The 26,758-nt window shown below is 38.7% G+C and overlaps 1 protein-coding gene across 12 annotated transcripts in view; it reads left to right on the top strand.

Moving 5' to 3' along the window:
• Nucleotides 1-447: 447 nt before the first annotated feature.
• The window catches only part of pcloa (piccolo presynaptic cytomatrix protein a), a 77,849-nt gene continuing 51,538 nt past the window's right edge, over nt 448-26,758 (top strand). For 4 of the 12 annotated variants that reach the window (XM_088073015.1, XM_088073022.1, XM_088073013.1 and 1 more), the window contains exons 1-3: nt 7,452-7,902; nt 10,435-11,563; nt 14,906-15,931. In XM_088073015.1, coding sequence (XP_087929141.1) covers nt 7,691-7,902; nt 10,435-11,563; nt 14,906-15,931 — 2,367 coding nt within the window. In that variant the 5' untranslated portion in view covers nt 7,452-7,690. Of the gene's footprint in view, nt 760-7,451; nt 7,903-10,434; nt 11,564-14,905; nt 15,932-26,758 lie in introns of those variants that run through there. The other 8 variants (XM_088073014.1, XM_088073019.1, XM_088073017.1 and 5 more) reach the window with 3 other exon arrangements.

Here is a 26,758-nt window from a genome sequence, read left to right as displayed (position 1 = left end):
GCAGAGAAAAAAAAAACATGTTTCCAGTTATATTGCAGTTATGTCATCCACTTCTCTTGTTTATATTTACCGGGCTCAACAGATGGAGGTGTTATGGCGTCTTAGAGCAGCTTTGTGACCGCTGTGAGGGAAAGTATTCTGTGGGTAAAATGTAGTTTGGCAAGAGATGAATAATTGATTCGGGAACCCTTTTTCTGCCCGTTTGTGTTGTTGTTTCAGTTGATTGCCAGTGAGTTAACCTGACCCTCAACGACAGCAGAGTTACAGCAGGACTCCATGCACTGTGTGTAGAGGAAAACAGCTTACAGTGCAGAGTGCTGTGTGATTGGCCTATCTCTCAGAAGAAAAGAGGATTAGAGGGGCCTCTTATGTCTGTGCATGGGTGCGTCTTTGTGTCAGAGCTTGTGTTTGCATGAGTGTGTGCGCGTTGGCAGCAGGTGCACCCACAGCACGCGTGCCCGTGTGTGCCTGTGCGCAGGCATGAAGATAGCAGATAGTAAGATTGAGTAAGGAGAGGAAGGAAGGCTCTGTGACTTTAAAGGTATTTTTAGTCCACAGTGTCTCGCTGGTCGGAAGAAATTGGCGTTGAGGGGCGGTGTTAGGCGCGTGCCAGGCTGCTAATAGGGATGAGAGAGGCTCAGCCCTAATATACCAGAAATTAAACATCACGTGCAAGTACGCCGTCACCAGGGAGTTTCACCTCAGCTCACACTTACTTTGAGGATGCATACTTCTGCACAGTAACACTCTAAAATGAAGGTATGTAACTCTTTTTTTTTGCTTGTCTTTTGTGAATGAACCTGCTTGTTTCTGGGTAAAAGAGAGAGGATTATGTAGCTAAATCTGTCAAGGGAAAGTTCTAGTGGTTTGTCTGGAGAAGTCAGACTTATCACAGGGTGAAAGGATCTTTGTAGTCCAGACCTGTCCCGACCAGTATCCTAGATCTACATGGGTGTCTCTGGTGAACCCTTTTATTGGATACAGGTGCAACCTGTTGTATTTCAGAAGACTTTGTTGGTACTGTAACCCTTTTTATAATTTTATAATTCCCTAGTTTTTTAAAAGTCATTTTCTAAATCTACCAGCTTCTTGGAATTCATGGAATATTTCTTTCCAAGCTGTTCATTTTTTTCCAAGCTTTAGAAAGATATCGCACCAATGTGCTCAGGGCTCAAAGGTTTAAATATCTGTAAAAGGTGTCTGTAAGCAGCACAAGAAACGTAATGTTACCCCAGTTTTTAAAGAGTTAAAGCTGTGTTTTGTAGCCACTGATCTCTTTTGCAAAAGAACTACCTTTTGTCAGTGTCCTCAGCTCATACCCCTACTGAGTATTCAAATTTAATGAACACAGTGCAGCGTGTGTTATCTGGTTACCAGACTCAAGTTACAAAGGCCAGGCTTCACAGCACAAGTACACCTCACAAAAGCAGTAAACGTCAAATATAAATTCAGTAATGAAAAGTAACTAAGTACAAGTACTGTACTCAAGTTAAGGGTTAAAGACAGTGGTGGATGAAGTTCCTGAGAGCCATATATAAAAGAACAGATATCTGACCAGAAATGACTTTGGTAGAAGTTAAAGTTACCTTTTAGAATATTACTTGAGTAAAAGTCTTTAAGTATATGACATTTATTGTAATCCTAAATATCATATAAAGGATTCTAAAGTAAGTATTGAAAGTAAAAGAACAAGTTAATTCTGTTAACAAAAAAGCAAGCTGCCAAAATTTCGAGAATTCGTCACCTCGGAATTGAAAGGTTCTATTTGATATTTTTGTCAAAAATTGAGTTATTCATTTTTTCCTATTCTGTAACTTGTTAACATTATGTGTGGTGTTTTTCTAAATGATAAGCATTTCTAGACTTTTTATTTAGAAAACAAAAAGGTTCATATCAATTAAAAATTGAGCGTTTTGTGGTGTGGTGCTGCGCAGTGCATTCTGGTAGTTGTAGGTTTTCTACCTCTTGACCAAAAACGAATGCCATAACAGTCACTTGTTATGTAGCACTTTCAAAATTATTGTTCTTTCTACTGCATAGAGAGCCTAGTTTTATGTATATACTGTATTTTTCAGCAGTGAAATACATCTTTAAGTAGGATTTTGAATTTATCCTTAAGTGGATTGAGTAGTTCTTTGACCAACAACAGATAAAAATCAAATATGTTGTTCACTTGAAAACTGAAATTTACTGAGAGGGACCTGAAAGCATTACTAGTACTAGTGAGTCTACTCTGTGTACACTGTATGCAGGTGTGTGTGTGTGTGTGTGTGTGTGTGTGTGTGTAGACTGCTGGGTTTGCACATGCCTCAGAGAGTGCTTGTCCCCAGGCCTGTGTTTGATGTTGTGTGTTTACACCTGTGTGTGTTTGTGTGTCTGTCTGCCCGTCTGTCTGTCTGGGTGGATGTGTTTGCTCTGCATGACTGGATGCTTCAGTCGGTGTGTTTATGTGAATGTGTGGGTGAGTTGCAGAGGGAGTGAGAGAGCGAGAGAGAGAGAGACAGAGAGAGGGGGAGAGAGAGCATGCATGTACGAGCTGCTTCCGCCTCACAGCATAGAGACAATCAGGCCATGCTTCAGCGATCAGTGGGAAGAAGGGGAGGAGCAGAGCAATCGCTACACTACCATCATTTATCACTGGAGACAGAAACCAAGACTCACCTTTGCCCACACATACACTTACACTAAGGTGAGGAGGAGGAGGAGAAAGACTGAAAGGAAAGAGTGAGACAAGTATAAAAAATGAGGCATGTCTATTCATGGGAGAGCAGAGGAGATGATGCATAGAGATAAAGAATATATGATTCTTAATGTGCATATAAAGATAAAAGAAATGAGAACTGCTGGCTGAGAAAACAGCAAAGCATGAAAGGAAACAGTGAGGATGACAACTGAACCCTGCAGGCACAACACCCATCAAGGTCAACAGCATGCTTCCTCCACATATGACCATTTTCCCCCTTTACTTTTATACATAGAGATGTTTGATATTTTGAGAAATATGTTACACTAATATGCTTCTTTTCATTCTCGCTGAGAGTTAGTTTAGAAGATGCCTTTAGGTTACACATGAAGCTACTGCAGAGCGAGGAGCGAGAGTTAGCTTAGCTTAGCACAAAGACTGGAAACGGCAGGAAACAGCTGTAAGGGGTTTGTCCAATAGTAAATAAAGTCTGCTTACATGCACCTCTAAAGCTCATAATTTAACCACAAGTTACATTTTGTTTTTTTTTTAATGCTTCATGCATATTGCAGGTTTTTAGTGGTACTATTTTTTGGGTGTAGGAACTCAGCCTGTTCTCAATCTGAACTTTTAGACAGAACCAGTGGGGTTATTATTATACACTGCTGGCACTAGGTGCATCTACATGCAATGTACAACAGTGGCATCACTGAAACCAGGAAAAGTCCAGGACAACTTTCCTGATAACTTTTCAGTGTTTTTACAGATTAACCCTTTGAAACCTGGTTTGATTTGATTTCTTTCAAAACATGGGGAAAAAGCAGTGAGCAATTTCACAAGACATTGTCAAAAATATTGCAACAAATTCATTTTAAAAAAAGTTCCTGGGAAATTACCTGAAAATAAGCAAAATAAATGAATAAATAAAAGTAAAAAACACACAAGAAAATGACCCCAAAATAGCTGAAAGCATTTTTTAAAAGCATGTATACAGTTTTTTTCTGTGATTTAAAATATAAAATTATAGTAATTTTAAATATAGTTTTCAGGGCAGTTTCCCTCCTATTTTTAATAATAACACATCCGACACCTTTTGTGTCCACTAGGAATGTGGTCATTTTCTTGTCACCTTGTGTCAGTTTTTGGACATTTCCCACCAAGTTACTCATTGGCTTTTTTGCGATTTTTTTTTTCCAAAGATATCAAACCAATATCTCTGGTTTCAAGGGGTTATTTAACTTGTGAAAGATGTCTGAACACAGCACAACAAAAGTGATGTCAGTCCAGGTTTCAAAGGATTAAACAAACAAGATGTTTACTAGTAAGCTTCAGAGGTGCTAAAAGGTTGATTTCATCACCTTTTGAAGCACGCAGGTGAGCTGTTCCCCCTGCTTCCAGTCTTTATGCTAAGCTGAGCTAACCATCTCCCAGTTGTAGCTTCATATTAACCCTTCAAACATGAGAGTGGCATCAATCTTATCATTCAACACAGAGATTGCATAAGCACATTGTTATTTTTTTATCCAATCCCAAAGGCTACACTAACAACACGCACAGCGACAAAGACAAACAGGGCATACACTGATATCTAACATCCCACTTGCAGGAGCTGTCATCATGTCTAACATTTGGTTTAAATGATCTGTAGTGTCACATGGTCCCTAAATGTTGTGATTCGAAAGCTTTCCCATGTAGTAAAAAAAGATGGAAACACACAAATCTTTGGCAGAGTTCCCCTCAGTTCAGACTAGTCTCCAGGGTCCTCCTCCTCACCGCTGCCCAGGTGCTGAGGGCTCAGAGCTGGGTGAATAGAGGACACATCTCCCCCACAGCTCCACATACAACACAGCAAATGAGCACTCGCTGTCACATTGTAATGCGTCAGCTTGATGTACAGCAGAGCCGACATATTTTAATATCCTACTCACTGGGTCTGGTGACTGCTGTGCATATTCTCTGTACAGAGGAGCTAAATATACTGTAGGGTTGTTCTGCAGTCATTTTCAGCATGTGGGCTGATGTAATGCAATGGGGTATCATTTTGTTTTCAGCTTCATTTATATTGGAGCCTGTGCTGATAATGCAGCCTTGGCATTGTCTTTTCATTAGTGAGCTTTTATTTTACATTCATTTGATTACATGCAGTGTTTTTCATGATAACACCAGCAAGGGGAAAGGAGATAGATATAGAATTCATTGTGATGTCTGTATGGAGGACAATTAAGAAAGTATCAATTAAGAAATGGATGAATTTTAAAATAAAATCAGGAATAAAAGTAAATACAAAAATAAATACATGTATGAAATAAAAAAAATGTTTTTTTAAATAGATACAGGCATAAATAAACACATAAATAAATAAATAAGTAAATAAATAAATAAATAAGTAAATATATGAATATTCACAGAAATAAATAAATAGGAAATAAAAGCAGAAATAAATAAAAAGAATAACTAAATGCTGATATATATAAAGAAATACAAAAATGCAGAAATAAAAGAAAACAATAAATGCTGAAATAATCTGGAAACAGATAAATATATGAACAAACCAATAAGATTGAAAACATCTTAAATAAATGTCTACATTTGGACAAACACTGTTATTTTTTGTATTTTTGTTTATGTATGTTAATGAGATAGGAGACCCTACAATCTCTTTTGTTTATTTTTGCATGCATTTTATCTGTTTCAGTACTTATTTATTCTTTTATATATTTATTTAACCCTTGTTTATAATTATTTAATTATTCATTTATACATTCACAGATGTATTTATTAGTGCACTATATATATATATATATATATTCATCATTCGTGTAATTGTTTATTTATTCAGTCCTGTATTTTTTACATTTATTTATTTAGTTATTTTTACACTCATTTATTTTATTGATAATTGTCATTCTTTGTCCTCCATATATATATATATATATATATATATATATATATATATCTGGCTAAAGTCAATCTGATTTTCCCATATGCTCCTGCAGCCTTCAGTTGCACATTTGTGCATATTAAAGGTTGAGATATAAAATGAGACATCCTACAGCTGCCACCTGAGAAAAAAGAACAAAGAATGAGATATTATTCATGTTATGAGTCATCTGAATACCTCTGCAGATGTTTTATCTGTGTTTCTGAATATTTCATGGCATCAGTTTCCCTTAAAATAAGACATAGGACATTCTGAATGACATTACTTTAATGTTGTTGTTTTGTTTTTTTCTCCTCTGGGAACTAATTGTAGTCTTGAATGGATGGAGATACACATAGTTACTTATTAAACATAAAGCCTGAAAAGCATTTTTCTTATCCTGGGACATCACAAAACTGAGAGACTGTATATGTGGAGAGGTGGGTTGTGTGTTCATACAGTATACATGAATTTCCACAAGCCCTTTGCAGGAGCCCCAGATACTTGACCCACAAACAAAAGGCAAGTTACGACTCTCGTTTTGTTTCTTCCTGCTTTAAAATCATAGCCTAATATAAGAAAAGCATCAAGAAATCCCACCTCAGCTGTCCTTTAATGCTCCGCTTAACCTCGATTCTTTCAAACAATCAAAGCAGACACATTTAGCTGAGTAAGTCCCCTTTAAAAACATATTTTCCTCCGCTGATGTCTTCTGATCACCTGTCAGCGGCGGAACATGCGCGGTGAGCAGGAGAGCCGAGATGCTGCTGAAGAATCTGCGTCAAGTTAACGAGTGATAGGTACAAATTAACGGAAGTAAGGCAAGTGTAGTTTCACTGCAAAAGCCCTCAGATGTTATTTTGATTGAAACAATGAGTTGAGTCATAGGATGATGGAGCAAAACTAGTCCAGATTTTTGAATTCACTCATCTGGTTTTATGAACTACACGGCCCTCTCTGAATTAGCTATAGTGTATAATGTGTATAGGCTACAAATATTGTACTAAAAAAGTTAAAATCAATTGTAGGTGCTGTATTATGTAGTCAAGATATTTCACTCATACAAACCTGAATACCTGTATAAGTGTTAGTTTTTCCTTTTTTTTTTTTCATTTTGCGAAATTTACCGAAAATGTCCCTGTTTGAATACATTCATTACATGGAGTATGTATGATCCAGATTTTTTATTACTACAAAAGTTGAAAATATTTTTTATAAAATAAGAATTATGTAAAAATAAATTCAACTGTACAACTAATACATAAAATTCAAAAGGAAAGAAAGAACCACAACAACAAACAAAAATAGTCTGTCTGTTAAACAAATAGAGTACAACGAAAATGAATAACTGAATAGGTTTTTGCCTGTTTATAACTTTTTTAGTTTTACATTTTCAATAGCAGTCAAGTATGTTTTAAAATTGGTATCTCAAATTATATGAAAGGATAGTTAGAGTTGATATTTCAGATTCTATACTACAAATACTTCAGATTTATAGTATATAAGAGTTGGAAATTTTTTTACAATATAAAATAATGTAAGAATATTTTTTCATTAAATAAATCATATGTAGCAAAAGATAGAAACAATGACACCAAAAACCTTCAGGGTATGCTAAACAAATAGAGTAAAACTGAAATGTCTGAATCGTTTTTGTCTACATATGGGATTTTATGTTTTAAATGCTGAATAGTTGTCGAATATAATTTGTATCTTTAAAAATTATACAAGGAGATTGAGGGTTGACTAAATTAATGCTAGCTAATTATAATTTTACTTTGTAAAATCTACCGGAAGCCAGCCCCCGTGACCGTGAGCAACAGTAAACCAGAGACCCCCTCACGGAAAACTGTGGTAACTGTGGTGTGCAGCTGCGGAGATGCGCGACACAGAAAAACAAGGAGAAGCGAGGGAAATGGAGAAACATCACAGGGACGGAAAGTAACCACAGAAAAAACCCCAAATCATCTGAGATGCTCCGAGACACCGAGAGACACCGTCTGCGCTGCGCACTTTGGACATAAAACCGCGGAGAGGGGCTCGGATCGCACATTGATCCGAACACAGGGGGACGGGAGGGGTCGATCATGGGGAACGAAGCGAGTCTGGAAGGAGGCGAAGGGCCCCCGTCTGGGCTTCCAGAGGGGTTGGCACCTGACGGGAAGGGCGGCTTTGTGCGGGTGTCCGATGGGACTCCGGTCAACCTGAGTGAACTCAGCGAGGAGCAGAGGAGGCAGCTCTCCGCCGCGATGTCAAGGGCGCAAGGCAGGCAGCCCGGAGGCGCAGCAGCTGCACGAAGGCAGGGCTTTTACCAGCATTTTTTTTTTATTTCTTTGGATGCACTTAAAAAAAATCCACACTAACCTGGCTGTGATGTGAGAGATTGATATGCTGTAGTATGAGTAAGGCATCATTTGGAAAGATGCTCCAAGGAGGCTCGTTCACGCCCATTTTTGATCCTCCCAACCGCACCAAGAAATGCATCTATTCTTAGTGCTCACTGTATTGGATTATCATTAACACCAGATGATCTGCACGACAGAAAAAATATCCCTCGTCCAATATTAATATTGGCTGGAAGCGTTCAATTGATTGGCTGTTTTTTTTTTCTTCAGAATGCACTCTTGTTAAATGCTGTAAAATAATGATTTTTCCATTTATTGTTGTGTGTGAAATTAGCCCGAAATAGCGGATAATTTGACTCTGTGAGCTCAGAGTGGAAAGAGACACACCTCCAGTAGCTATTTGTGCGAAATTGTCGAAATGCCTGCTGGGTAAGAAAATCTGTCGTGCCCAGTGTTTTTTTTTCCTCTCCATCTGAGCGACGCTTGAGCACCCAGCTAAACAAATCCGCCACCTTTATCCGATCTGCACCCACTCTCTAATATTACAAATTAGGCTCCTTATGAATTATTTTCACATAAATTGCATTTTTAGTAAAAGTGAGAAATATATTGTGTTGTGAAAGGGCAGGAAGACAGCTATCAATGAAAACAATGTGCTGCCAGTCCATGTTATATTCATAAAATAATAAAATATTCCTCAATATGTGATGATTTGACATAAAGTGCTGCTAATTGGCTCTGATTGGGGGAGAATTGTTATTTATATCCGAGCTAAAGATGGGGGGAGGGGTGCATTAATATTAATATGACTAAAAATAGAACAGCAGCGTTAATGTCATCACTCATAGGCTTCCCTCCTGCTGCTTTCTGGATATGTTGTGTATTTAAAAGTCGGATTTCTGTTCCTGAAGCTTCAGTGTTGGAGTCTGGTTGCTGTCCATGGTACTGAAATCCATCGCCGCTGTCCGTGGTGCTGAAAAACACGCTGCAGTGGATTGGCCAATAGCTTTAATTTCAACACCAATACTCCTAATGTTTGCTAGGCTCCTGCTATGCAAAGTCAGTGCAAAAACATAATTAAACACTGTATTCATTGCAGCATTAAACTTTATTGCCTGGTAATGTGATTTATCTCAGACGTAATGGCAGCAGCACCAGGGACTTTCAAACCACTAGGTGTGTATGTTGCGTATCATCATATAATAACAAAACATTAGCCCATTAGTCCATTGATGCATTTCTCTAAGGATATCAATGTGTGTGTAGGTTGTGTATTTTGCCTCTCAGCCTGAGCTAACAAAGATGTCTCTGCTTACCCCCATGGAGGCGAGCATTTCCCTTTCTATCTCAATGATCTACACTCTGTGTCATTCAGCGGTATTCACTCTCCTGTCAGCTTTACCCCAGGGCTGCTAGCTACACATTCGGTGTTCACTGATGTGTTGAGAGGGCCTGGGATTAACAAAGAGCGAGTTCTGTGGTTTTAATTTAGCACAATGGAGTACAGTAGAGGAAGAGGAGTGAGAAAAACATCCTAAGTAATATTGTTTGAGATGTAAAAGTCACAGATACATTGAAAAGGCTACATATCCAGTACTGTGTAAAAGCCTTAGGCCACCTTAACCCTTTTTTTCATTCTAGCAAGGTTGTAATGATCATGCATGTACATTTCTCAGTATTCTTTTCACTAAAATACAGCCAGAAGATGCAAGAAATATGTATACAGTATTAAAAATGCAAATATCTCAGAATAAAACAACTTCAGCAGGCTAAAGTTACAAGTATTTAGTGTGACATGCCTTTCACTTAGCATGTCTTGAACTCTCTTGGGCAGACAGTATGAGATTTACAATACTAATCTTCTGAAGTATTTACATCAGGTTGCATTCAAGTCATATCCAAAGCTTAATATTGATTGTCTGGGCTAAATTTTGTTATGGTTGTACGATTTCATGTTTCATACTTAATATTGACTTTAGTCTGAGGAAGCCATTTCTTTCAGCTTTTTTATTTCTTTTTTTGGCTTTTTAATGCATCGTACATGATATCTGTATTCTTTGTATCTTAATAAAAAGATGTGGAATATCTATCTATCTATCATATATATATATATATATACAAATTACAACTTTATTAACACAACAAATCTCAGTATCTCAGTATTATTTCAGATGACTTTTTGTCCTCCAGATCTGTTGATATTTCAGCAGAGAGAGCTCTTTACATTTACATTTGTGTATTGATGAGTTTAATCTCAGTCGATCACTACTATACAAATTAAAGTGACAAATTAATGGGTTAAAATACTTCAGAACCATTTAGTCTTAAACTCTCATTAGCACTCTGGTCTGTTGTTTTTGTTTTGGTGCTGATTCAGCTCAGAGTTGGTTTAGACTTGGCTTATAAGATTTCTCACACTGCCAAAGTAAACCCAAATCGATAAAAGCTGTGCTAACAAAAACTATCTTTGTTTCTTTCTTTTCCAGACCGTCTGAATCTGATACACATCAGCGTTCCCAGCAGGTAGGGGCCTCCAGGGGCCCTACAGGTCTCAGTAAAAGTCGCACTGTAGACGCCTTCAACCAGGGTCCACCTGGAAAGCTCACACCAGGCCGCAGCCCCTCGTCACTCAGCCTTTTTGAATCCAGATTCCGGCAGGAGCCTAAAGACCCAGAGACTAAGTCTTCCGGCATGTTTGGCTCCAGCTTCCTCAGCGGGGCCAACCCCCTCAGTGCCGTGTCATCGATGACCTCGTCAGTCTCCTCCTCCATAACCTCCATGGGGGATAACGTCAACATCCCCAAGTTTGGACTCTTTGGGGATGAGGAGGAAGGAGACGAACCTGCAGCACCCGAGTCCAAGCAGGGAGGAAAGCCACCAGGCAGGGGCCCTCAGCAGGGGCCAGGTCCCAAAGGACCACAACAAAGAGGACCTCAGAAACAGGGTCAGGGCCCACCTGGACAGGGGCCAAAGCCAGGGCAAGGGCCCCCTGGACAAGGACCCCCTGGGCAAGGACCCCCTGGGCAGGGACCCAGGCAAGGGCAGGGCCCTCCTGGACAGGGGCCAAAGCCAGGGCAAGGGCCCCCTGGACAAGGACCCCCAGGGCAAGGGCCCCCTGGACAAGGACCCCCAGGGCAAGGACCCCCTGGGCAGGGACCCAGGCAAAGCCAGGGACCACCAGGCCAGGTGCCCAAACCTGGCCAAGGTCCTCCTGGCCAAGGACCCCCTGGGCAGGCCCCCAGGCAAGGTCAGGGTCCACCAGGCCAAGGACCCCCAGGGCAACAGGGCCCCAAACCAGGTCAAGGGCCACCAGGTCAAGGTGTCAAACCAGGTGGCCCTCCCCAGCAAAAAGGTGGACCCCTTCAACAAGGACCTGGAAAGCCTGGACCCATACAGCAGGGGCCACCAGGTCCTGGGTCTCATCCTGGAGAACCACCTAAGACTGGAGGGCCTCCTGGTCCACAGGTGCCTGGAAAACCTGGGGGTGGACTCTGTCCGCTGTGTAAGACCACCCAGCTGAACCTTGGGTCTAAGGACCCGCCAAATTACAATAACTGCACTGAGTGTAAGAACCAGGTCTGCAGCCTCTGTGGGTTCAGCCCCCCAGACTCAGCGGTAAGACAGTGACCACTTTCTTTTTATCTTTTGCTTTCTTTTAAAGTTTTAAAGCTGTTTATGGTTTTCTCAGTAAGTTCCTGCACTGATGGAGGGTTTTGTATTTTTTATAAGGAGCAGTTTTCTAAATGCTAAATGTCCAGTGGCTAAAGAAAAGTCCAGTCAGATGCTGGCATTTATCTAATGATACAGTTTGTGTTATTGATGGCACGGGGTGTAAAAGGTAACAAAGTGTTTAATTTTTTGCACGTAAAATATAAAAATTTGCACAATACACATGACACTGCAAAAATGGTAGTGTAGGCTAAATGCTGTGTAGTGTTTTTTGTTTACCTGCCCAGGGACAACAGATGAAATTATCTACAAGCTAACTCTAGTGCAATTAATTGTGCACTGTCCCTGTAAAAATACATCATAAATCAAATTATATTGAATTCAAATCTAATCCCACAAACTTATTCACTCGAGTATTGAGAATAATGTGTTTTTGTTTTTAACAAAAGTAAGAGTTTAACCCTGGAGTGACATCACTTTTCTTGTGCTGCTGTCAGCAGCCGGAGTAAATTGGTGCGATTCCTTTTAAAAACATTGGGCAAAAACGCAATGAGTAACTAGCCTGATCTCTAAGCCTGGCCTCATAAGAGTGGCTCATGATTTGAGGAACAGAGGGACCATATGGGCCCAGGGAATGTTGATCAAGGTGACTCATGTCATGGCCACAGGAAGACACTGTGCCAGCCAGTGAGGACACTCCGTCACACATGGACACTGAAACGCTGGTGGGCTGTGATTACAGCACAGCAGAAAGACTGGTTCCTTCTCCTTCAGCCTCTTCTTGAGGTTTATTATCATGCAGATAAAAAATGGGGTCATTTCTTTAGCTGATCGATCAGTTCAGGAAGTGAATTTTCTTTTCTTTTGATTTGAGTCTCTGAATTTGATTCTGTTTGCAGTTACGGTATGCTGTGTATGTTAAATGGTAGTTGAACTGTCCTCATCGTTGTTGACATGGACAATGAGGCAATAAGTACCGTTACACACAAAATCTCCACAAATTGAGTCTCATTCATGAAATGTTAGTATATCTGTAAGTGGATTTTAAAACTAAAAAACGTACACTGGATTCATGAACTTGGAGTTAATCGTAGGCACACGTTTATGTTCATAAATGCTGATCAATCATACATTTACAGTGCACTCCTGCTTGTCAGTAATTAGCAGACATCCCAGCCAATATAAAGCTAGTGACCACCTTAAAAGGAGGTCATTGTGGATGTGGATGGGTGCATCTTGTTGACCTGTGAACATCGTGCAAATAAAGAAAGTGAGAGAGAGAAAAAAAGTTTTCCAAAGCTGAGATTGAAGTTATTTTCAGTAAAAATTGAGTTGAAAAGAAAAGAAAAAAATCTTCTGTTAGTGGTGTTATTGGGGCGGCCGGGAGGGAACTAACAGATGCCATTAACTCATCATCCAGAAAGTTAAACCTATATGGTTCGATATGAAACCTAATCTGAATCTTAAATAGTTAAATGTGTTGTATTTCTAGTCTTTTGTCATGTTTAACATTAGCTTTTATTTTCTTATATGACAATCAATATTTATGTGCATTATGTTTTTTACACAAGCACGATGAGCAGTCAGAAGTAGGTGAGATTTTGTTAGGGCTACCAATGTATTGATGAATGGCGTAATACTCATCAATTTCCTTTTGAGAACAGTTTACACACAAATTTGTTCTGCTCACGTTTCATGAGACACATTGTCCTGTTCTAGATAGTGATCAAATTGTCAACACTGACCCTTTTAAATACTGTGGTTTGCACACAGTGGAAACAGAGACACCCCGTAAACAAAGAGCACTGTGGTGTAGCCAGGCTTTTTTTGGGAGCAGGTGTTTTTACGGTCAGAACTGAGACAATGAAATGCAACTGTTTCGGATGGTCTAATATTTACAGTACCTGTGAACAAAAACAAACATCGTTGATACATGACGAGTGTTTGTCTTTCTGCTAACAGTCTGCTGAGAATATTCCACTGCTTTTATTCTAATTTAGTTAGAAACAAACATTTAATATCATTATTTTGTGTGACTGATTAGTATTTATGTAACTGCTGCCAGATTTGAATTCTTTCATGTTGTAGGAAGCATTTAGCTTGGGAAATTCAACATGATTCGAAACACTAATTAGCAGACATGTCTCTGAATTTGTCTGTTTTTTACGCTTAACAAAAAGAAAACAGATATTTTAGAGGTTTAGTTGGTTACGCTTGCCTGTGTATATATTGTAATTACAAACGCCATTGATGTCTGCTCTCATAACAGTGCAGAGATTTGTTCCAGCGCAGTAAAATCTGACGAGTCGATTTTACTGACATTTAAAAAAAAGAATAGGAAACCGATTGCCTTGAAAAATGGCAGTAAATATAACTATTAATCTTAACTCATGCTAACTTCATATCTAATTGTTAACTTTAGTTAAAATGTAGTTATATTTACTTAACCTTTTTGAACCTGAGAAAATTGGCAATGAGCAACTTTACAAGAATGACAAAAAAAATGAGCAAGAAAATTTTTAAAAAGTTACTAGAAAATTACCCAAAAAGCATAGAGAAATACAAAATGGAAATACATTTTTGTATATTCTCTCTGACACATAATTTTAAGTAATGATAGATGTAACTATGTATTTTACCATAATTTTTTATTTATTTATTTATTTTAAAATTTTGATAATTCTCTCTTCCTCTTTCTCATTTTCATCATTTACAATTTTCTTGCATGTTGCAGGACATTTCTTGCAGAATTTCGGATTGTCTTTTCCCCCCACACTTTTGAAAGACATCAAACCAGTTGGCTCACGTTTCAGAGGTTTACATACCTGTAAAAGGCGTCTGTATGCAGCTCACGAAAAGTGATGTCGACCCAGGTTTCAGCGGGTTAATTTTGTTAAGTTGTTGGAACTTAAAAACGACACGTTTAATAATATCAATCTTTCTAGGTTGCTAGGTGTTTTCTTAAACATGTTAACAAAACAGAACTTGCAGATCTCCTAACTTTGTCATTGGCAAAATTAACTTTGTCATGATCAAGTTCAGTCAGACTAACTTGGTTTACTGAAGTTGCTAACATTTAGAAAGAAAAAGGTTCTCATTTTTAAGTTGCAAAATTGCACCAAAATTCCAAGTAAACTTAACAATTAGATGTAAAGTAAACATAAATAGATTTATAGTTATATTTACTTTCCTTTTCAAGACAAGTGGTTTCCAACATTATATTAAGTAGGACATCATGTTTTATTTTGCAGAGAATCAAAACTAACCAATCGTTTGCTTGCTGCACAGGGTAAAGAGTGGCTGTGTCTGAACTGCCAGATGCAGCGAGCGATGGGAGGTATGGATCCCCCTGGCATGACAAAGCCCAAACAAGGCTCGGCCCCGCCCTCACCGCAGAGACAGGCACCTGGCAAGCCTGGCAAGCTGCTGATAAAGCAGCAGAGTACCACCGATCAAGGGTTAACGCCGCCAACCACGCCAAGGCAGAAATCCCCAGGTCCTACCTCTCCTGGGCCGCTCTCCCCCGGTTCATCATTGGGTGGATCGCCCAAAATTGACCCCAAGACAGGACGCCCCATTCAACCGAAGTCCAGTCCCCAACAGTCTCCAGCTAAACCCAAACAGGAGTCCAGCTTTTTTGGCGGATTGGGAGGTATCAGTCTCGGAGGATTGACGGACGCAGCCAAACCTCCAGCAGCTGCTTCACAAGCTGCTGAGTCCGTCACAGGGAAACTGTTTGGTGGTTTTGGCGGTTTGATGGAATCGTCGAAGCCTCAATCCCAGGCCGCGCCAAAGCAGGAGGAGTCAGTGGCGGGGAAGTTGTTTGGAGGTTTTGGAGGGTTGGCAGAATCAGCAAAACCTCCCGCCGGTGCTTCTCAGATGTTCAGCTTTGGCACGTCACTGCTGAGTTCTGCCACCAATCTTGTCACTGGAGAGGAGGAGAAGGCTCCAGGATCTCCAAAGGGGTCACCGCCAGATTCTGGACCAGTTTCCCCTCCGGATTCTGGCCCTGGCTCACCACCTGACTCCCCCTTCTCTGCACCTGGGTCTCCTCCTGATTCGGACTCTGCTCCTGACACTCCGCCTGCTAAGTCCAAGAAACCGCCCAGAACCATTTCTGTGGAGCAGGAAGAGAAGGCGCCAGTCGCCGCACCTGCACCTGCACCTGCCCCAACCACCAAGGAAAGCTGCCCTCTCTGTAATGTGGACCTGAACGTCGGATCGGCAGATGCTCCAAACTACAGCTTCTGCACCGAGTGCAAGAAGACAGTTTGTAATCTTTGTGGATTTAATCCGACTCCCCATTTAGGAGAGGTAAGAACAGTTTTCTTTAACTTTACAGCTTCTCTTTGTGCTTTCAACACACTGCACCTACCCGTAATTTATGCAATCTGTCGTGTATAAATAGAACGCAAACATCCTCTAGATGTTTCATTGAAATAGGTCACTGTAAAGATACCATCAGGAATTTTCAGCTCTTCCCCACTAGCATCTTGCAAAGTACTCTGAAAGGAGGATATTATTAGTCGTACATCAGTTTACCCCGAATAGACATCTGCACACATTTGACCACTGAATGAATGGATGTGGTCAGTTATGCTTCATTTTAAAATGTCATTACGATCAAGCTGTCTTTAGTGGAGAGGTCAGCCAGAGAGATAAATTAGGTTGTTAAATGGACGTCTCATCATCAGAGAGCACTTCAAACAATTGACACTTGACTCTGAAACTCAACACTCAGCATGTGTGTGTACAGTATATGTGTTTGTAACCTTGTCTGCTTGTGCGTGTTCTTGTATGGCCAAAGATATCTCCCTATTGACGGTTATTTTCTTAGGAAATTGGACACCTGCTTGTATGATTTAGATGATGCTTTCTATGTTGCGTGTTTGTGTCTGTGAGAGTCATTTTCTTAGCTTGCCTTATCTTCCGAGGTGCGGGTACTGGTTTGCTGGTGTTACCATGGTGTTTCATCTCATATGTGAGCAACATCACAAGGCTGCGTTGAGTTCCACAGAACAGATGGTACTCTGGTGTAGGATCAGTATATTGTGGGAAAAGAGGCCAAAAACTTTCAGTTGAGTGGTTTCTCAGCGTGCAGGCAAAGGATATGCTATATATATGTGACACCCACTTAATGGTCCATATAAAGAATTGTCTAAAAATTGTCTATATGCCAGTCATAATCTACACATCCATTGAAAATTATAAGTCATAGATGGTAGAAATAATTGAAGCTGTTGCTTACTTACAGTACGATGTTTGATCCTCTTGACATGGTCATGCAAGTCGGAGCACATCACGTGTTTTGTCAACTAGCAGCTCTATCCTGCTGCACGTGTCAGCTACTTTGTTACCTGGTGGTTTAAGTGTACCTTTGATAATCTCCTGTGTATTTCTGGCTCAGTGAAGAACCTTTTGTGACTAAGCTGGCAATGGACTCTACTGTATCTATGTACAGGAAATACCTTTTTTTTGTATTTTTATTGGCAGCCAGAAGATTTACACAAAATATAGTTTCAAGCTTTGCTTCAACCCTGTTTTGGCAATAATTAATTACAACAAAATGAAATGCCTAAAAGTGAGAAATAAAAATACAAGCCAAGAAGACTAATTAGCAGATAAGCAGACAAAAGGATTGATAAAATCTGAAAGGTATAAACAAATTAATGAATTAATTAATAGTAAATAGATGAAGAAGAAGGAGAAGATGAAGGAAAAAAAGAAGAAAACACCATGATTTAAGTCCATTTCCAGATTTAATTCCATTTTTAGATTCCTAATCAAGACAGCCATCTCTATTATGTGAAGGATATTTTAAATCAAAATCAAATTCCCCAAAATAAATAAATAAATTAAAAAAAGTAAAAATGCACATTTATTTGTGTCTTATTTTTGGAAATGCTTAATTGTTAAAGGAAATCAAGTATTATTTTGTAAAAGAAAAAAATGTGGCAAAACATTAACTTCTAAGAAATAAAAACTTTCCTTTACTTTCTATAAGTAGTCGTCAGTTGTGAAGGTGAAACCTATGTAAAATAAGAATAAATAGGTTTTGTATATCAGTGTAGTGCAGTCTGAACTTTCAAAGAAATCATTTGACATTTTACGAAATGCTTTATTCCCTTTCTTTTCATTTGGATGAGAAGATTGAAACCACTCTCATATCTATCCGTTAAACGTAAGGCTACAACCAGCAGCTGGTTAGCTTAGCTTAGCTTAGCTTAGCTTAGCTTAATGAGCCAGCCTAGCTGTATCCCCGTTTCCAGCTAACCTCCTGTTGGATGTAGCTTCATATTTATTGTAACAGATGTGAGAGTGCTACTGATCTACTCATTTTCTGCCAGGAAGCAGTTAACAGTGACATCACTACTAAAGACTCAAGTTCTGTCAAGTTTTTGGATTCTTGTCCTTTTCTGCTGCTCTTAATTGCACACACTTGGTGGTGTAATGAGGAGCTGAACTGCACAATCACCTAATTGAGGCCAAGCATGGGGAAAATTGTAATTATACTGGAGAGATGGGCATCCAAGCCACTGATGCTCTAATTGGGTATAGATTAGTCCTTTCAACACCATCTCGTCTTAAAGACAGAGCCGTCAGCTCAGTTTTGTTTTTAAGAATGATGTCGCTACAAATTGATACAAGAAGGATAAATCATTTTCAAACCATCTGGGACTAAATGCAATTGATAATAGAAGGATTCAAATGAGCTAGAATAGTAAACTCTTAATGAAGCAGTACCATTTGGAGTACAGCTGTAGAAGACATACACCCTGGTTGAGTCATCTGCCCCCTAATACTGTGCCTCGCTTCTGTGTCATTCTCTGTCACAATGTCGGCTGTCAGTAGGGGTATTGCTGACGCATGTGAGTAGGTCAGAGTGTGCGTATGTGGGAACTACGCAGTATGTTTTTTTTTTTTTTTTGCAAGACTGTTGATTTAGTTGGGTGTGACTGAGACTGAGCAGGCTGGTGGGAGCTTGCACGCTGCAGGTGTGTTGCTTGTTTTAATGACTGTTCATCATTATAATATGTGTGTGTGTGCATGTGAGAGTTTACAAAGTAAAATCGGACAAGTTGATTTTGCTGTAAAATAATCTAGGAAAGAGATTGTCTTGAAAAAAAGCAAGTTAATATAACTATCAGTCTTAAATTATGTGAAATGTATGTGCAACTGTTTCATTTAATTAAAATATTGTTGATTTTACCTAATTTTGTGAAGTTATTGCAACTTAAAAAATGACAAGTGCAATTAACTTTTTTTTTTTACGTGTGCTTAAATGTTAAATAGAGTCAGGGACAGATTTAGTCTGAATATTTCTAGATTTTGTTTTCCTACAGCTCAAAAGTGGACTTGTTTTGATTATATAATTTCATTTGTTTTCACAAAATATTGTGATATTATGAAATTCAAAAATAATCCCGCAAACTAATGATTATGTGTTGTTGTTACTTTATTCATTTATAGCGATCAGTTTCCAAAATTCTGATGAGTGAACACAAACTGTTCAGTTAGACTAACTGTGTTTACTTAAGTGGCACTTGTTGATTTCACTGGCCATTTTTTAGGTTGTAACAACATGACAAAAATGAGTAAATATACGTTTAATTAAACAATCAAAACAAATCCACTTTTTAATAAATTCAGAAATATTCAGACTCAATCCATTCTGTTTGACTTTAATCAACACTTAAAAATCTTACAAGTTGATCTGACTTAAAATAATCTTAAAAAATGATTGCCTTTATAAAAGAAAAGTTTATATAGCTATCAGTCTTGATTTATGTTTACTTTACATCCCATTGTTAAGTTTAGCAACTTCAGTAAACTAAGTTAGTCTGATGTAACTTTGTATGCAACAAAGAGGCTTTTGCCAATGATGAATTTAGGAGATCTGCAAGTTCTTATTTGTAAACATGTTTAAAAAAACACAAATATGATTGACTAATTTGCAATGAGCAGAATACAGTTATATAACACGGTAAACTTGGTTTACTGAGGTTTCTAAAACTTTGAAAGATTCATTTAATTAAACTTGTCATTTGTAAGTTGCAACAACTTCACAAAATTAAGTAAATACAACTAAATTTTAGGTAAACTTAATTATGACACGAAGACATTAGGTAAGGTAGGACTGAACTCAAGACTAATTGCTACATTTACTTTCCTTTTTAGAAGCAATCTTTTTCCTTTACTTTTCAAAGTAAGATCAACTTGTCAGATTTTACAGTGTATATGTCCATTAAAATATTGAAGGTTAAGGGTACACGCATTCTTAATGTGCCAACACGTGTGCGTGTGTAGGCCTAATCTTCCTCTTAAAAGGATTTAAAGGCAACAGGAAGCCTGTCATTTCTATCAAGGCTTGATCCTGGTCTCAAGTGCCTGTGCGTAATCCTCATCAATATGAGTCGTGAAAATGGGGCCCCCTGGAAAGAAAAGCACTCACCGTCATGGGTTTTCTCTTTCTTCCTTCCTCTCTCTCCATCACAGCCCTCCATCTTTGTCATTTTCCCTCATGATTTTCTGTGACATTTTTGCAGAATCTCAATATCATTTCCCTGCAGTTTTATGTCCCCTTTTCCTATATTCTTTAATTTTTATAAGGCCTGGAAGAGACACACTTAATACCAGTAGTTTTTTTGGTGCTTATCCTCTTCTTAAACACAGTGTTTTCTCTGTGTCAGACTCTTCCTCAGTGGTGCTATCCCTTTGCCTTTCTCGCTGTCGTTCCCTTTGATGTAGGGGAAGTCTGTAGATGTGTGTGTCTAGTGCCGCTGCTGAGCGATGTTACTGTAGCTCAGGCTCCATGTCATGTTGCCCTTATCAGTAATGAGTGTGCTCGTTGGGGAAGTCTTACGTAAAATGGGAGAGGCACCACTTTGCTAACAAGCTCGAATGAAAGGATCCAGGCTGAGAGAGGAGGCTGCACGATACAGCCTGTATCACCTCCACCAAGGAGAACCAATTAAATCTTACCTTTCTTGCCAAACTCTGTGGAAAATTTGGAGTCACTTTTTTTTCCTGTTTTGAGGCGTAGTGATAATCCATGGTTCATGCAGTTTAAGATCCAATTATAGATACAGTGATATAGTTAAGGGTGATTGCACCTGTGCCCAGTATACTCTACAAGTCTGACATAAATATTAACCATACCCAATACTGTAATATAATGTTTGAGTGATATAATTTTTACTTACCTTTATAGTAACCACTACATTACGATAGGTATACAGCTTAGAAAGTATTTCAATAGAAGATTGTGCTTTGCTGTAATATATCAACCTTCTCTATGGCCTTACTACATACAGAGACTACATATTGTTTTATTTTTTCACATTATTTTTTAAAGATATTCTTATCATTATTGAATATTTTTTTAAATTATATATATATATATATATATATATATATATATATATATATATATATATATATATATATATATATATATATGCGTGTGTGTGTATTTGTGCGCTTGAACATCATTCCAAATGAATTAGCTCTGATTTTAAGAGAGAGAATTGACCTATTCAATAAAAAGAGATATAAAAAAGAAGTAACCACTGTAACATTTTCATTGACCTTCATGCTGCTTTCTACTGTTTCACAAATTTTTTTTCCGGCCTGTCCATCAAACATGACACACCACAAAAAATGCAGAAAAACATACTTGTGTAGTTGTGTACACGGCTATGGTCTACTAGCAATGGGAAAGAAGTAGTAGAAGATAGTTAAGGTTATCTGTGTTCTCCAGTGAATGTCGGAGTGTTAATTCGTAGTTTTCAGTGTGTGTTTGTGCTTGCATGTTTTGTTAATAGGCCCTACGCATCCTTACATCTTTGAGGCTCGGTATCCCAACACCACTCACTACGTGGTGTTTCCTGTGTCCTCCTCCCTCATTGTTATTCTGTGGTAGTACCCACAGAATAACAATACCCTCCCACAGTCTGAACCCTCTTGAGTCTGCACTGGCAGATAAAGCCATGCTCCATGGTCATACATACAATACACACAACACTAACAGCCTCTGGTATCATCTGACTGTCACACACACACACACACATACACACACCAAGGCGCTCTCAAAACCATAGCCTGGTCTTGCTTATATTCTCCTCTTCGTTCTCATCTTGCAGCTGTGATATGAATCTGTTTTCATACTGTAGTTTGGTTTCATTCTGTGTGTAATCCAGGTTAGTCTGTATCTGGCCCGTACAGTCCAGTTGCCTCACAGCTTTGCCATCGCTTGCCCAGGAGGCTGAAGTGTACAAAAATAGTCTCAGCCACAAAAGATCCACAGAGGGGAGAACACAAGCTACTGCAGGGCATCTCTTCCTCGCTCCCTTTCCCTCTCTCTCTGGCTCTTTTGTGTTCCCTCTTTCATATTCCCTCCTTTAAAAGGGTATTTCTGTAGCACCAGGCAACCCACAGAGTCCCCCACACGGCCACCTTGGAAGGCTTGAAAATGGATGGTATTTTTAGACACTAAAGGTGTGTGTGGGTGCAATGCTTTGGTCTGTTTGTTGGAGAAGTATTTTAGTTAATTTGGCGGTGTGAATGCTGCTCGGTTCATATTATATTCATGTTTTCCCTGAGTGATTGCGCACACAGGATGAATGAACGCTGTCTTGTTGCCTTGTTTACCAAGTCAAGAACCTTGTATAAGCCGTGACAAGTGGTTTACCATTGTTTCAGAAATTGTTGTGATTGAAATGAACTGTCCTCCGGCACTGCAAACGTCCGCTTCTCTTCCTTTTTAACACAGCTCGCCCTCTAGCTCCACTCCAGAATGATTTCCAATTATCCCTTTTCTAATTTACTGGTGCTTGCATGCTTAGCAAGGGCCACATTTTAGCCACTGAGCCTCTAGCACTAGGAGGAAAAAAGCCAAGACATTTTGTGTGCCAGCCGTGAGCCCTGGTGAGACAGAGAGGCAAGGACAGGCAGGCGGAGACACACAGACATTTGACAGCGCACACTTTCTGGCACCGGCCTCATCTAGTTAGCACAGGCTGTTGTGTTTACATCCTGACGGTTGCTGCTCTCGCTCTCCTTGAATACAGGCTTTACCAGAGTGACAGGAGAGCTTCTGATCAGAGTTGAAAAGTTGTGGATGGAGTGTCTGACTCTTACTTTCTCCCTAGAAATTGATATTCAATTGGTATGGGCAACAGCAGAGCCTGGATTAGGAAATGGCCTCACCTCCAAAAATCATTTCCATGCATTAAAAAACCAGAGAGGAGAGTGGATTAGCTTTTTTTCATCGTGTTTAAAGTTGTGGCTTTCATCTTTATTGGATAGAAAATGGATAAGGGAGTGCAACTGGAAGCCACTTGTTGGACTGACAGATAGAGACGCAAGATCCTAGTGACAAACTTCCCCTTTTTATTCTTATTATTCAGTAGAAACGTCATAATAATAATAATAATAATTGTTATAGTAATAGTAATAAGGTGTTAAATAAGAGAATGTGAAAAAAATAAAACTATATGAAGTAGCTGGGATCACGTCTTCTGCATAGCCTCACAGTGTTAAATAATTAAGGCCAGAGCGAACATTGATCTATCACAGCAAAAGCACAATCTTCTGGTTAGTGAAACACTTTCTCAGCTGTATACCTTTAGTAATGTAGTGGTTCCTATAAAGGTAAGTAAACTCCCTATAAAACATTATAATACAATATTGGGTATGGTTAATATTTACGTCACTTTCAGAGTACACTGGGCACAGATGCAATCACCGTTACTGTATCCATAATTGGAGCTTAAGCTGCATGAACCATAGATCATAATTAAGCTTCAAAACAGGAAAAAAAGATCCTAGTGAAAAACTGCCCCTTTTTAATAATCTTTAATTCAATAAAAATGTAGTAATAATAATAATAATAATAATAATAATAACATTTTTATTTTTATAGCACCTTTAAAAACATAGATATGTAATAGGCAATACAACAACAGAAAGCCAATCAATCCTACTGAACACAAGCACGATGAAACAAGGGTAAAGTTTGGATAAAATTAAAACAAGAGCACAAATAATGCAAGATGCAGGATGCAAAATGTCAATATAAAATAACTGTAATAAAAGCAATAAAACCACAAATAAAAGGGAAAAAGATAATTAAACCATAAATAAAATATGTTAAAAAAAAATTGAAAAGACAGCATTACATAAGAGCAGGTCTATACAAAATGGGTTTTAAGAGTTGTTGTTCCAAAGCCGACAGCCCTGATGGCAAAGGCACATCCTTTCGCTTTAAGCCTTACCTTTGGGACGGCATGAAGACTCACCTAAGGATCTGAGGCTGCGAACCGGCTCACAGGGAGTCAACATTTAAAATCAACAAATACACACATGCATCCAAGCACAATAACAAACAGTTTCTATCCTACAACAACATAAGAAGCACAAATGAGCACAAACAAACAGACAGATTACATACGTGTAGTGTAGGACAGACCCAAAACAGAGGAGAGACGAGAGACTGTACTGTGAGGAGGAGACGATGGGGGGTGTCACAAAGGATATGGGTGCCGGCCAACAGAGCCCTAAGCAGCGCACACCATGACAACCTGACTATTGTGGTTTGTCGTAGCATGCGTGACTCACGCCTCTGAGTCACATTAGCAGCACCTATAGGCAGAATTTTAGTGTCGGGCAAAAAACATCTGATGAAGCAAGAATTGTAGCCAGATTTTGTGAAAATAAAGGAAGCCAACACTTTGAAATGACGTAAACATAGCAGTAGTTTTATGTGTCATCATGTGTTGATTTGATTAAGTCTGTGTGGCTGAATTGTATCTGTGCGACCAGTTATGATTGCAGTAATGTTCTTTGTTGCTACTAGATTTAAACTGTGAATATTTTCCTTAAATTAATCTTCGGGCCTGTGTGCGATCAATGCAATTTAAAAAATGGTGGATGCTATTAACTCTAAGGTGTCTTTAGCCAAAAATGCTATTTGCTTGAGTGTTGTAAATATCCAATGTGACTATTTTGCCTACATTTGGGTCAGGAATGTCACAGGTTAGCTGTTAACTGGTTAATCGCAAATAATATTTTTGACTATCTTGTCTGTTTTGGTTAATCGTGCTATTCGTATATTAATTGCATCTGGTGGGAGCTCGCTAGTAGTGCCACTAGTATTACTGATTGCTCACAGTTAAAAAGAAGACATGCTTGTAGCTGTACGAAGTATTATCACAAATAAGTTTTGTTACTTCATGTAAAAAAAAAAAAAAAAAACAGACAAAATATTACAACTGCTTGTTGTCAAGGTTTTCCTATGTGTATGTGCAGGTTTAGGACATGTGCATTAAGTATATGTTGTTTTTGACAAAATAAAATGAATACAAAGTAGTCAAAGTGATATCTGACTATACGTAGTTATATAGTTGTATGTGATTGTGGGTTACTGTTTGGAAACAGTCTTGCCAATGAAAGTAAAAGGTAAAAGCCAGTCTCAGATCCATTTATGTTTGGCGTTTGTATAAAATTCATGTCAGAAATACTAGACTCAGACATTAGAATTTGTGTAATTTTTTAAGCCTTATAGTGTATTGTTGGAGATTTCTTTTATGTAGTACATGCATAAATCATACATTACATTCCATATAAATATGCAGTAGAGGTCACTCACAAAACATAGATGAAATACATTTTCACGTAAACGTGAACATGTCATGTGGATTATGTTAAAGTGTATAATGTTCATAAATAAAATATATAATTTCTTAGCACATGTAAACACAGCCACAGTAATGAGCATTATCAGCGTTATTACAGTTAAATGAAAACACAACCTCTTTTCTTGCAGTACACCACAATCCCTCCCCCTCTTGCCACCATATCTCTTTTAACCTTTTAAAACCTGGATCAACATCACTTTTTTTGTGCCGCTTTCAGATGCTTTTCTAAAGCACTTAAACCTTTCATACGTTTGTTTCAAAAAAAAAAAAAAAGAAAATTAGCTGAAACAAAAACAGGAGAGAGAGAGCGAGAGAGAATCATTAGAAAGTGACCAAATAACTAGGCAAAAATATAAATAAAACCATATTTATTATTTTTATAATTATATATTGGAATTAGATCATTCTTATTTATTATTTTTATTTTTTACTGTTTTTGTCCTGTTACTTGTCTTGTCTTTTTTCCCCCTCTGATTTCAGGTAATTTTCTGGTGACTTTTTGCGGTCTTCTTGCTAATTTTTGGGTCATTCCTTGTTAAGTTGCTCATCTGCTTCTTTCCATGTTTTTTTAAGCATCAAGACAATTGGCTCAGGTTGCACAGGGTTAAACAACAGCAAATGTTCCAAATGTTTTTATTTACCAAAGCCCACAGCTCATTAGGCCTAACCTTTACTCTGAATGGAGAAGGGGGTGGGAATCTTCCTCCCTCCCACCCCCCTGTCCTTTTCTCTCTCCTCTCCCCTCTTTTGGCACAACTCCCCAGTCCACCTGCACTGATGAGCTTAGTCATCAGAGCTTAGCTGCAGAAGCTTTGTATGGAAAACAAACACTCTTATCAGCGGAGGATGAGGCTAAACCCACAGCTGATGCAAATTGACAAGTATGGAATAACCAGTCAAGGAACTGTGTATGAATTGCAAAAACAAGGCTAGGATTGTGGGGTTAGGGCAGGTAGAATTTGTGATATAGCTCATTTGTTTCAATATATGAATGGAGCTTTTGACAGGCGGAATAACAGGGATTTGAGGATTGTTCCGATTGTGGCCACCCAGATTAAATATGCATAATTTTTCCGTATAGCGCTTTGCATAAAAGTGCCCATTATGTGGTGTATGATATGTAAGATGAATAAAGGACTAGAAGCCAGCATTTTTTAAGATTGACAGAAGAATGAAAAGCATCCTCAAATCCTTGGGTGTCTTAGACAAAACTCAACTCCTTCTCTTTCAGATCGGAGGCTGACACATGCAGGCAGATTATGAAGTGGGCTGCAGTTAAATGAACACAGATGCAGACAGAAAATGCCCTGAAACAAATGTCTCTCTCCCTCCTTAATCCCTGAGCTCAGAGTATATATAGGTGTTGTCTCACACCTCTTCATTTGTGTCAGATCCACTTAAAAAAAAACATACTCATACACACAAACACACTTTTTCTCTCTCT

Source organism: Plectropomus leopardus, chromosome 22 (assembly GCF_026936395.1).
Source record: "Plectropomus leopardus strain MGB_pleo_1.0 chromosome 22, ASM2693639v1, whole genome shotgun sequence".
NCBI lineage: Eukaryota > Metazoa > Chordata > Actinopteri > Perciformes > Serranidae > Plectropomus > Plectropomus leopardus.
Note: the sequence above shows the minus strand (reverse complement) of the source record. Positions and strands in the feature narration are given on the sequence as shown.